At 46.5% G+C, this 13,138-nt stretch overlaps 1 protein-coding gene across 1 annotated transcript; it reads right to left on the bottom strand.

Annotated features, from left to right (window-relative positions):
* Positions 1-2,221: 2,221 nt before the first annotated feature.
* On the bottom strand, positions 2,222-7,425 carry LOC149331534 (peptidoglycan-recognition protein SC2-like). The gene is made up of 4 exons (XM_089556709.1): positions 7,198-7,425; positions 5,497-5,694; positions 4,959-5,164; positions 2,222-2,397 (listed from the first exon to the last, which is right to left on the bottom strand). Exons 1-4 carry the CDS (start codon positions 7,265-7,267, stop codon positions 2,266-2,268), a joined length of 606 nt encoding a protein of 201 aa, XP_089412835.1. The 5' UTR covers positions 7,268-7,425; the 3' UTR covers positions 2,222-2,265.
* Positions 7,426-13,138: the final 5,713 nt, after the last annotated feature.

Raw genomic sequence — 13,138 nt, 5'->3', positions numbered from 1 at the left:
CCTGTTTAAGTTTCGCAAAGTTCTGAACCTCTCTGCACAAGGTCTCGCTGGCATCTGTATGCCTGCTCGCAGGAGCAGGGGAGGCTGTCTTCTTTAGAAATGTGCACACTGCTGCCACGGACTTGGTTGTGCGCTCGGGTGGTCCCGGTAACCATCATCGGCGCCGCAAAGCTCTACAAAAGAGCAAATAAAGCAGCCCAGCTTCAACATCGTCAGGCAGCAGCTACAGGCGAGCGAGCCTGTGGCTTGACCCTGCCAAAGGCTGAATGTAACATGGCAGGACCATCTACTTGTTCTCAGGTGGTCCGACATGCCATCAAGGCAAAAGCCTGGACATGGCATCGCGTCATGTTATTGAGTTCCTGCTTATTATAAAAAGAAGAAGCAGAGTCGTCTCTCTGCGTCTCGTCATTCTGTACACATCAATTACCCTATAAGGGAGTAAAAAGCAGTCTTATAGCGCATTGCATTTTAGGGTAGGGTGTGTGCTTAAGTTCTGGGGCGAATTTCATCACTGAACATACAGAATACTTACTGTTAGTAACGGAGGCATATTGCGACCACAAATCATAGTAACTTGATGAGTTAGCAATGAGAGGGGGCTTGTAAACGCGGCGCCGGAAATCTTGAGGTTAACAAATAGATAAGCTTTAAACCTTGGGCAATATCTTTGTAACTGGTAGAATTTCGCTTGTTTTGAGGAGGGAATGTGTCTCCGTTGCCACAAGTAAGTGTTCCATATGTTTAGTAATGGAAATCGACGCTAGGACTTCAGCAAAATACGCTGCCCCTAAACGGAAGTGCGCTTACGCCCTTTTTACTCCCATGTAGGCTAATTCGTTTTTAGAGCGTAAACTGAGGATGATAAAGGCGACATCGCCCGCAACTGTTGACGGACAGTGGTAACATTGTGAAGCACCTCTTTTGGTTCAATTACCTTGTGGTCAGGCACCCAGTTGAGGGTGAATTTGGTTTGCTTTGGTTTGGTAGAGAGTGTACAGCGATGCTGGCCTTAGTGTACGGTCTTAATCAGTATTGTAACTAAACAAGGCCTCTGTATTCCGACAGTGGTAACATTGTGAAGCACCTCTTTTGGTTCAATTACCTTGTGGTCAGGCACCCAGTTGAGGGTGAATTTGGTTTGCTTTGGTTTGGTAGAGGGTGTCCAGCGATGCTGGCCTTAGTGTACGGTCTTAATCAGTATTGAAACTAAACAAGGCCTCTGTATTCCGAAGCATGCCCACCTCGAGCAATGTTCTAATGTAGGTCGGCACCAGCCCCACACTTCCTCCCAACATCAAGTTCGCCAACATGCTCGAAAATATGAACCGTCAATTGAACGAGGGTAGACGCCGAACACAAACCATTCACCGCATAGCATGGCAAGATAACTACTTGTATTCGTGTTCTATCTTGCCCGATTAGTCCTTTCACTGTGTCAATGAGTACCACGTGGAGGAGCTTTCGGTTAGAGGTGCAGCCAACCTTGGCGATTAACCAAGAGTTCATGAATATAGACCACAGCCATTAGCTGGAGGGCCTCCTGTTATGGTTGGATTTGTATCTGACTGTAGTTTTAATGCAAAATATCTTTGTCTTGCTGGCATATCTCGCCAGAGCTTGCGGGAAATACCTCCTGGGCCGGTGCAGCCTCTGCACCTGCCAGTTCCGCCACGGTAGTAGTTAGCTCAAGACTTTGGATAAAAGAAATACACACCCACAAAATCTCTAATCCGACATGATATGCCCCTGCAATGCTTTATTTCTGATCCCTTTTAACCCCACGTTCGCCCATTTTCTTACGGCTTTGTGTATGTGTCCACTCTGAGTGAGACAGCTTCTGAGATTTCTTTCCTGATTGTCCCTATCTCATTTGACCAAGAGTGACATGACAGGTCACGCTCAGATGACCACTAATGCCAAATTCAGCATCTCAGCATTCTAGCCTCCGTGCGGTGAATTCACGTCGTCTCCTCCAACGGACGATCTCGACCTGTCGAGCGTCGGGCAGAAAAGAAAGCTGCTCTTAATCTACACCTAGCTGTGGCTGCTTGCGCTGGCGTAAAATGACACCCATCGAGCCGGATTAATCATCAGAGTCATGATTCAGGGCTTGAAGAGGAATCTCTTTAGAACTGTTTCAAGGAGATAATTGCACATCCTGTTCCCCATAAGGACAGGCGTGTTTACATGTCTCCCAGCCTGCCAAGTAGGTTTTCAATTCTCGCATTGGTTGAGCTTTATTTCTGGTCAGGATTGTTACTACTAGCAGATCTTCTTGAGCTGGCCACCGTAACGGGCCCACGTCTTGATGATGGCGTAGAGGCGATTACCCGGGCAAGCGGTGCAGTTGGCGTCGCGGTGGCCGTGCAGGGAGTACGTCGATTTGATCTTGCCCTGCGGCAGCGAGAGGGACACGAATAAGAGTGTTCTCATCAGAACTACAGCATTCACAGCTGCAGCGAAAAAAATACCAAACAGAGCCCCTGCCATCGATACTTACTAAATGTCCTCTGAAGAGAACATTATGATGAAGTCCATTGCATTCCATGCCGTCTGTCAAAATCATGCGCACGTGTTGTTCCAGAATTTCTTGTCCATTTCTGTCACTATTGTCAAAAGTGCTACCTTCACACGGTAAAAAAGTTAACGTTGTCACGGTTGATAAGAATGGCTTTCAGAGTCTGGTTTTCAATTACAGGCCCGCTTCACTAACATGTCGAACATTCTCCAACAAAAATGATGAAAATTGAAAAATTGTAAGATACTGTTATGTAAATATTGAAGGCAATGGTCCATTCTTCTTACGTGCAGCAGAATCTTTCTTTTAAAATATTTCCATCGCTCGCACAGAGCAGTTAAAACTGCCACAGAAAACCAATGGGTGAACGCTTTTGACGATTGCAAAAACGTTAACAGAAAAAAAAACTAAGTCTGCGGTCGAGTGATCTGCGTAATGTATGCTGATTTTTATCTTGAAATCTTACATTATATGAAAAAATTACGTTCATTAAAGGTTTCCCGCTCAAAAACACTTTTGTCTAAAATTGTTGGGTATGCTAGTGCATGCTGCATAACATTAGAACACATGATATTTTCCAGAATTTATCATCACTAGCAGAAAACAGCTTCTTCACTCGTTAGCATGGAGTTAAGGCTGGCCACTGCTCTGTTTAGCGATTGATTGAATTTTCCCGATATTTTTTCTTCACTTGACTCCGCGAAACAGATCGACTGCATCGTGTTGAATTTTCGAAAGGCTTTGCCACAATTCCGCATTCTTGACTCCTTTTTAAACTCTCCTACCTTGGCTTGCCAGATTGTGTTCTTGAATGGCTTCAAGATTATCTGTCAAACCGCGACCAAAAAGCAGCGATTAACAGATCGTCCACTACCTTCAATATTCCCTGAAACCGGTGCTTTTCAGTTTTAACCGATTCTATAGTTTGTTTTTACCGGCGGATGTTTATCACTATTTATCGCCTCAAAACCTCAAAGCACACAGCCTACACACAACTCCTACACAGGTGTTTCGAAGTTCTCAGCGGCGTCTTTTGACCACGCGTTCCAAGAGATGCCAACGCAGTTGCATGTTAAATAAGAAAATCCATTCATCACTAGCTTGAATGTTTCCAACATGGGACTTCCCTTGAGAAGGAAATGGTTTTGCTTACGCTTTATGGCAAGTATGCCACCTTAGGACTTAAGAACAGTATCAAGTTGACCGCTATCCGCCTCATCACAATCCTCGCATGGCCCTCGTAAATGAGATGATCATTTGATCGCGGTAAGTGGTTTGTTTGGTTGGCTTGGGCAGGGGATCACGTGTCCCACCGGAAGACGACAAAGGGTGGACAGGTGCGCAGAGGCAGTGGTGACGTAATCAGGGATTGACTTTCGCTTAGGTTTCCGGGGACGTAATAGAACTGAGTTTGCTGTGAAATGTCAGACTCGCACCAGTTAGCTGGCGTATAGCTTATCACTACTGTGAATTTTATGAGCCTCTGGCTTCGCGATTAAGGCGAGCTTTATTTGTCATTTAATATCGACACCTGCCCTTCACTCAAAATAAGATCTCGCCCTTTAATAACAAAGCAAAGTCATACATTGCCCTTCTCTCTACTAACCCCTAGCAGCCTGTCACTATGCGGGTTGCTTTGCGTTTTGGATATATAAACCTCCCACAGAAAGGCTTCTTCCGTTAAAAAGTTGTCTTATCTTTGCTGGTGTAAGTAAACCTCAGGTGATTGCCAATCGTAACATCGATTGCTCTATACCTTTCAACAAAGTACATGGGGAAGATAATAGCTTTGTCTTTGGCTTCTGCTTTCGAACTGGGTGCAGTGACCTTTCAAGAGCAATGGTTTTTGTCCTGCTCTTATCTCCTATGTTGATGTCGAACGACAAGGCACGCAAACATAGGATGCCTTATCTTAGACTGGCATCTTGCTATGCACCGAACAGGGATATACGATATGGCCAATCAAAACAGAAATAATTGTCAAGAGTACAACCGTGACCCACAAAATACTGTAATACAGCTACTTGTCATTTTAAATAAAATGATATTCGGGCTGCATTGTCTACGGTCAAATACAAGTTAAGAACAGCTCCATGCGACCATTATGGAGCTTACCGCCTTTACTTTCAGTCAATACAGCGACTCAGACTGCCTTAACAGCTCTATTTGTAATACGTCTATGCATTCATTTTCAGGTTATGTATCAGAAGTCAGTGATTCGGTAAATATCGGCACCACGGGGGTACAGCAGAGGATTGCAATGAGGCGGATAGCTGCCAACCTGATACTGTTCTTAAGTTTTAACGAAGCATACTTTCCATTCCTCGGGAAGCAAGACCATTTTCTTCTCAAGGGATAGCCTGCGTTGTAACTTGCAAGTATTCAGGCAGAGGATGAATGGTTCACTTAACCTGTGAGTGCTCAAAGAGCAGCATACCATTTTGACGCCGCAGGCTATGAGGTTCTTGGCCGCGTTAAGCATGCTGTTGCTGGGCGTCGCGCTGGTGAAGTCGCCCACGAAGGAGATGGCGATGCCGTTGCTGTTGTAGCCTTTGGTGTGGGCCCCCACTTGGCCCCAGCCACGGCCCTCGTACACGCGCCCGTCGCCGCCCACCAGGAAGCTGTAGCCGATGTCTGCCCAGCCTGCGGAAAGGGCGACCAGTTGCAAATTGATATGAGAACACAGTACAGCAGACCTCTTGGTCTTTACAGCCGCCGTGGTGGCTCAGTAGTCATGGCGCTCGGCTGCTGACCCGAAAGACTCGGGTTCGATTCCAGGCCACGGCGGTCGAATTGCGATAGAGGAGAAATTCTAGAGGCCTGCGTACTGTGCGATGTCAGCGCATGTTAAAGAACCCCAGGAGGTCGGAATTTCCGGAGCCCTCCACTACGGCGTTCCTCATAGCCTGAGCCGCTTTGGGACGTTAAACGCTCCTCAACCACGAATCAAACCAGCTTTCAGGCTGCACCCTCACCGTTCTTGTCCATGTGGTAGTTTTGGTGTCCTCGAATGGATCGGCTGCAGCTGGTCTTGTCCCTGCACTGGGGTCCCGTGGTGTGGTGGATGAAGACGTACCGGGCCCTCGGATCACTCATGGCGACCCGGTTGCGAGGGGCCCGCGCCCCCCAGCCGCTGCGGGGAACGATCTCCACGCCCGGGCATTGTTGGGCCTCTGCGTGTCAGTGCATCCGTAATATGTATACATTGTTAAAGAAATGGTTGCGGACACTGTTGCGACGATTTGGGGAACATGACAGAAAGACGAAATTCCATCCAGACAAGAGAGAGAGGTACGCGTCTTCGTACGTTTCGTTGAATGCACGGATTGTGGTGAAAACCCAGTCACTGTGCAGGAAGCACTTCATCACTCGATGTGATTGACTGACTGATTCATTTTTACCAGCTAAATCGAATTCAAGGTCTCCGAGGGATGCCGCAGTCGCGTGGGCTTCGAATTAATTTCCGCCCTCCGGGCTTCTTTAACTCCCACCGAGGTAGGAGTAGACGCGGCGTAACTTTTAGTACCAACTGATTTGAAACTACGACAAGGCAGAAGATCGGGCAAGTTGGTACAACATTCTAAAGAAAGCAAACCAGCACAAAACACGGGATCCATGTTTTGCACTGGTTTGCTTTTCCTTTTGAATCTACGACCTCCGCATTTTCAGCTCGCCCGGATAAACAGCGAGACATTTTGGGGCGCTCCTATTCTGACTGTTATATGAATGATGTTAAGGACCTGACCGCACACACACCCACGCGGCGCTGCGCGGAATAAAATATCTGAAAACATCTCGTGCTGGAAACGACTGAATTGCGTTCAAGTCTGACCGTACCGGGTGATTGTGGTCATTTGTTTAGTGAAATCTAAAGACACGTGCAGTGACCGATGTTGGTGGTGACCTTGAAACCTCCTCCTTTGACAAGAAATCTTAGATTTTCTGAACACTTTTCAGATTTCGCATTTTTTTGTTAAGTAGGCTTTTTGTACATTACGGAGGCAATGAAAAATCCATAAAAGATGCGTCAGAAGCCCTAAACAAGGTACTACTACCCGAGCAGCGCAGATGATCGGCTGAATAATGCAAATGGATGGTTTCACTCATGGTCCTTTGTTGGACCGGATTTTGCCATTACGTTTCCAATATTGAGGCGATCACCTGTGCTGCTTGGGTACAGCTCCGTAGGTTATACGTGCCTCACCATATCTGCTTTGTCGCACCGACCAGAAGGACCAGCGTGCTGCATAAGGCTCCTAATGAGATGTTGCACTACCTTAGTAAGAGGATACGCTGAATTCAGGTGTGTCGAAAAAATACAATTTGCGAACCGGGTAATTACCGATACTTTGTAACTTGAGTTTCGCGATTGAGGGGCTCATAGCCTTTAGTTACGCTTCTTAAAAACTGTTAATGTCAACTCAAGCCTTCTCAGGTACATAGATCCTAAATTGTAATAGACTCAGAAACAATCAGAACAGTACTGCAATTCCTTATGGAGAGGGCGAGCTCGGCTCTTCCATTGGATAAAAGTTGCACTGTCGATGAAGGCACAGTGTGGCTGGATTTGCTTTCGAGTGAATAGCCGCCGTTCATTATTGAACCCTTGAAGCGGTGGCGTCCGTAGACACCGTGAAGTGCGGCTTGCTCACTCAAAAGTAATTCGTCGTACTCACCGGCCGTCGTAGCTATTAGCACCACTCCCAACGCTGCAAGCGCGAGAAGGCTCCTGGCGGCTTTCCGCATGCTTGCTACGAAGGACGAGGCTTGTTTACGGGCGATCAGATGAACCGGTCGGGCGTGCGTGTCCCCAGTGCCTCCGGTTTGGCGACTGCTCTTAAACAGCGGCGTGCATCACTGAAACCCGCCCGATATTGCACACGAGACATCCGATACCGGTTGAGTTTTTCCCTATCCTCCGTATCAGCCACAACCACAATTGCCGCAGTGGTGTGCAATACTCCTCGTTTCCGTTGTGTCATACGGCTCGGAGTGTGATACCGTCGGCTATCACAGCTCAGCGCGTATATCCTTGTCCACACAATTCATATAACACGTGTGGCGAGATGTGTCCGGCACACGCGCATAGCAAAATGACGTGAATGAACGTACGCCACGGCACGCACGATTTAATGTTGACAATATCGGCATCTCTTCGTGTAAAGTAGCGCGTCGGAGCGGAAGAGAGGCACGCCTGATTGTTAGAAGCGCGACCGAGCTAGCAACCGCTCCCACGTGCTTTTTTTTCCCCCATAACTCTTTCCTTCTCTCACCGGCGAGTCACCGGGATTTCCCGGTGAAACAAACAGGTAGGGGTTGGGCGGCCGGTCGCTGCAAACGCGGGAAAGGATGAGCCCTCCCTCTCCTATAGCTCTTCCTTTCCACTGCTCCGTTCAGGTCGATTGCATATCTGCCGAAGCCACCGAGATCACTGCTTCCGGCAGCGGTTGACGGACGAACGATGTACCGTCTTTGTCGAAAGTAACCAGGCTGCATGGTTTGCTTCTAGCTTGTACAGTGGAGCCCTTGTGACTTTCCTAAAGACCAAAAGTTGTTGGAAGGCAAGAGGACCCCCCGTCCTTACTTTTAACGACCATTTCAGCTTCAGGGAAGCCGTAAAGAATCCACTGTACGAGCTAGAAGCAATCCATGCAGCCTGGTTACTTTGGAGAAAGACTGTACGTGCCATGCATGCGTGCGCGCTTCGTGTACTGTTAAAAGCAGGCAACCATTCCCACGATGAACCCTTATAAAAATGGTCTATAGACCGTCTATAGACTTCTTATAGACTTTTTTACCTTTCTACAGTTTTTTCTTTTTGTCTATTCATAGTCTATAGACTGTCTATAAAAAGAAGTCTACTAAAAGTGTAAGGCCATAAATCTATGGACTGTCAATAGCCTGTCCTTAACATTTATATTGCCTATAGACTGTTCTCTAGGATAGACAGTCTATAGATTTTATAGACACAAGTCCATAGACCCTCTATAGACTGTCAAAAACTTTTTTGCAAGGGAATAAGCCTATATAAAAGTAAAAAGGTAGTAAGCTGTCCGCTAGCGCACTCTTCTTTAAGGCAATTGGTTGCGCGTTCCAAGTTCCTGGCCAGGTTTCGATCACTACACCGGGTGTTTCAGCGAACACTTTCAAAAATTCTCAATTCTCATAAGTAGAATTTCCTTGGTAAAGATATGGCTTTTGCAGCATAGTATTACCAACGTTGGCGGACACCAGAAAACCGGTCAATCGTATTATGTAGTAAACTGGCTCACTAATTTTTCACCGACTTCGTCTGAATTCTGCATATACAAACGGCTTGCGATACCGTTTTGGACAAACGAACAGTCCGCATTGTGACAATTGTGCCTCTATAGAAACTGTGGAACATATCCTACTTGTGTGCCCTGCGTATGCTAACGAGCGTGCGTACTATGAACATTGCATGCAGAAGCTCTGCCCAGTGCCCCTAACAATGGACAAAGTTTTAGGTCCCTTAGCCTGCTTCAGGCAACAGAGACTTGCAATGAACTTTCTTTTTACATATTTAAAAGACATTGGACATCTTGATAAGCTCTAAATTCACTTGCACGTTACCTTCATGCATTCTTCATGCAGTGAACTTCGTCAGCCCATTTGTCGGACTATGCGCTCCATCATTCCATATGTTACATCAATACTCGCCATTGCATCCTTAGTACCCATTTCATGGCCGCATTTTATCTTCGGGTTTTTTTTTTACCTCTTCCACGCTTCTCTCCTTCTGTCTTTTTCTCCCAAATTCCCCTTTCTACGCAGAGTAGCATGCCAGCGATTTTTAAACGCCGGCTAAATTCTCTGCATTTCATTAAAGAGTCTCTCTCTCTCACTAATTTTTAATAATTATTTTTTAACTATTACAGTTAGGCGCCTAGTTGCAATTAGATATGTGTAGCCGGTCGTTAGTAATAGCCATATCAGTTTTTAGAATTTCGAAAATGCGATTATCCTCGGCGCTGTGGCTCGACAAAATCTGGCTTTTTCGACTAGTTACGTGCACTGGAGGGGATGCTTTGCCTGCATGCTTTCGATAGCACATGTATTTTTCGCCCGATGTAGCCAAACTTTGTCGAGCCACAGCGGTGAGGGCAATTGCGTTTTCGAAATTCTAAAAACTTATATGGCTATTACTAACGACCGGCTACAAATATCTAATTGCAACTAGGCGCCTAACTGTAATAGTTAAAAAGTTAATTATTAAAAATTAGTGAGCCAGTTTACTACCTAATACGATTCATCGGTTTTCTGGTGTCCGCCAACGTTGGTAATACTATGCTGCAAAAGCCATATCTTTACCAAGGCAATTCTACTTCTGAGAATTTTTGAAAGTGTTCGCTGAAACACCCGGTATTTATAGAGGGCTTACTTTTGGATAATGGGAATATAATCCCATTGCAAATAATAGTAACTTGGTGCAGTTAGCAATGGAAGGACGGTTTTAAACGCAGCATCGAAGGTACTGAGGTTAACAAATAAAGGAAATTGAAACCTCAGTTTAATTTATCGTAACTGCTAAAACTTCGCATGTTTTGAAGTGGGGATTTGTTTCCGTTGCCTACCGGCAGTATTGCGTATTTTCAGTGATAGAAATCTACCCCAGAGCTTGGCCAATACTCCCTGTCCCTTAAAGGGAAACTGCATAGGTTTTATAAATCAACGAGCTTAAGAGGGTCGAATGTGTGAAACTTGCAGGTAAAGCATGCGAAGTCTTTTTGTGCTAGCACTTGAAATAGTGAAGCAATCGCCGATTGAAATCCGGACACCTTCAAGCTTCTCCGCAGCGCACAACGCCAAGTGGGGGGCACATGATGACGTCATCCAAGGTATCGCTACATTTCCAACGCACAAACGCCTGCTTTTAAGGAAAAAAACCAACGTCACTGAAGGTAAACCCCGCCAAGAGTTGTTCGGCAACGTCTAATGAGTCAGGGCAGGGTGTGGCTGACGACAGCGGCAATTTGAAATCATACCTTCCGTGACGTCACGCTGGATTGCTCTGCACTCCTCAGGTGCAGTGAGGAGAAGCGCAAAATTCAATCGTCGTTTACGTCACTATTTTAAATGTTAGTGCAGAAACACTTGGCATGCTTTACCTGCAGCCTATATAGATTTGAATCCTTGAATATCGCGTAATTCTAAAAAAAATGCTGCATTTGCCTTTAAAGGGAGTGTGCCAAGAAACAGCATACTTCCTTTTTACTCCTTTCGTGTTTAGAGCGCAGACATACCGGGCCCCAGTAAAACAGCAGTTCGGACCAGTTTGCTCACAATTGCTGACGAGGGGTACAGGGAACAATTAAACGCTTGTACCTACGGGAATGCAGATACAAGCGTTTATCGAAAGCGAAACGCTTACTGAAAAATCCACTGCAAAAGTTTTGTTACCGAAAAGAGGAGACCACAGAACTGTTACCAGCTAATCCAAGCTACGACAGAATTACCCTGTATGATGTGAAGAGCGGTTATTCGTTTATGCACTAGGATACCTTATCATTACGGTTTTATTAAATCAGCTCCCATAAACTTCCATTCTTTCAGGCTGTCATCTGCGCTTGTAAACACGCGTTTGCTGTTATACTGTGCAGGTAAACTCGGAGTTAAATTGGCGAGGTGTACTTTCCTGCAGAAGCCCGTGCACAAAAGCACTGGCTGCATAAGTGACGTTGTCCCATTTTACGACACCGCTGTCCGCACAGGTGCGCGTGTGCATACGACAAGCATAGGCGACGAGCAGGTGTAGACTTAGTTTTGCGGAGGTGGACATGTGCGTAAGGACGGAGATAAATGAACGGGCACGAGAGACCAGGCAATAGGAAACCGGAACCGGGAAAGTTCAGATGTAACCCTATGATCAATGCATACGTGAACTAAACAAGAATGGCCCACTGTGTTAAGTCAGGCACTTTTATTGTGCATCCATAAAAAAAAAAAAGCTTCTTTCTTTCTAGTCCCGACCATGGTGTACTGACGGTCATGTCATCCGCGTGTCGTATGTTCCTTGCATCGATAATTTCACTCGTCTGTTTTCTGAGATAATTTCGCACGTATTGAAACGCGGCTAGAATTGATAGCGGTTAAAGTCAACACCTAGGTGCCTGCAGGATCTTCTCCCAGGATTTTCTTCAGGATCTTCTTCCAAGATGGCGCCCGAAACAGACGCCTGTGCGAGCTGCTCCCAGCCCATTCGTGGTAGGCAGCAATTTTCGTCGTGCGTGTCCTACAAGCAACGTTTTCACTGCAAATGTATCAACATACAGACCGAGGAATCCGATATATCCTCATGGAATCCGGGACCTGGAGCAAGTACAATCGAGAGCATAACGAAATTGCGAGGACACTTTGGCAACTAAAGTGTTGAGAGGCGAAAGCCGAGGACACTATGCCGTGACGACTTCCGGTGGATGTAACGTCACACCGTTCCCGTGCTATATCGATACCCATATCATACATCTTTCGGGGATTGTTAGTGTTAATTACGCTTAATTACACAAATTCGGTGTTTTTCCGAGGATTCTGTGACAATTTTCACTATGCCGTGACGACTTCCGGTGGATGTGACGTCACACCGTTCCCGTGGCTATATCGACATCCGCGTTATTTCGGCGCAATTTCGACACTTTGGCCTCTTATTAACTGATTCATCTACAGTCATCAAACTTGGCTTCTAGGTTCATTTTTCCCTCCTCTATTTGAAGGAACCATTGGTTTTCTTCTATCGTTTTTAGTTCCCAAGTTAAACATGAGTGACACCCTCTGCTAACGGACGACAGTATGAGCCATTGAAGGCTTTCGCCTTAAAAGAGACCCCTGCCAGCACGTGCCAATCAGCGCCAAACTAAAGAGCATTCGAGCGCCGCCTTACGAAGCACTCCTGGGGCCGAGACCAGCGCAGTGGCGCGCAATGCGTAGTAGTGCTCCTCGAGATGGGCGCGCGCCACTGCGCTGGTCTCGGCACCAGGAGTGCTTCGTCAGGTGGCGCTCGCATGCAGTTTGGCATGCGCCCTAGGGTTTAAAGATAACAATGGTCACGTAAATAAATTTGCAGTGGAAGTTAGCAAAAAGGGATTGGAAGATTGGTGGCTGAAAAGCAGAGATGTGACATAAGGTTGAAAGTGTAGGAAACTGTAGGTAAAGAAGATGGCGAATCTTAATGAGAATTGACAACACATTTGAACAAAAATAAAGAAAGAAAAGCTGAGCATGGCGGCAATTGGCAACGCCCCGTTTCAAAAGGGGCGCTCCTATCCATCCATCCATAAAGCCCCTAGTTTGGTGCGAATCGGAACGCGCTGGCAGGGGGGTCTTATTTTTGCTCTCGATAGTACAAACGTGTTCACTGCGTAAATCGGCGCGATCCTTCGTCGACAGGGCTTATCTGCACAGCCGGCGGCACGGAAACGCCCCCCGAGGAACTTCGCTCTTCTCTGGATCTTCAAGACGCAGCTTCCGTCAGTGCTTCATCGAGTGTTCTTTAGGTGATACAAAAAATGGCCCGTCGAATGGATGCGTCGGCCGATGAGGTGGGACAACTTCGAGCCGAGAATGTGCTCCTGCGTGAGGCTGTGAATAACCTAAGTGCAT

The sequence above is a fragment of the Amblyomma mixtum genome, chromosome 8, assembly GCF_055824585.1.
Source record: "Amblyomma mixtum isolate Tamu chromosome 8, ASM5582458v1, whole genome shotgun sequence".
NCBI classification, from domain to species: domain Eukaryota; kingdom Metazoa; phylum Arthropoda; class Arachnida; order Ixodida; family Ixodidae; genus Amblyomma; species Amblyomma mixtum.
The sequence above is the reverse complement of the archived record's forward strand: the minus strand, read 5'-3'. Positions and strand labels throughout refer to the sequence as shown.

What these genes read in the sequence shown, in the direction of transcription:
- LOC149331534 (XM_089556709.1), bottom strand. Translation starts at nt 7,267, where the DNA reads ATGCGGAAAGCCGCCAGGAGCCTTCTCGCGCTTGCAGCGTTGGGAGTG. An exon ending in GCTAATAGCTACGACGGCCG is followed by an intron (nt 5,695 to 7,197) that starts GTGAGTACGACG and finishes ACTGACACGCAG; the next exon opens with AGGCCCAACAATGCCCGGGC. An exon ending in CTACCACATGGACAAGAACG is followed by an intron (nt 5,165 to 5,496) that starts GTGAGGGTGCAG and finishes CCCTTTCCGCAG; the next exon opens with GCTGGGCAGACATCGGCTAC.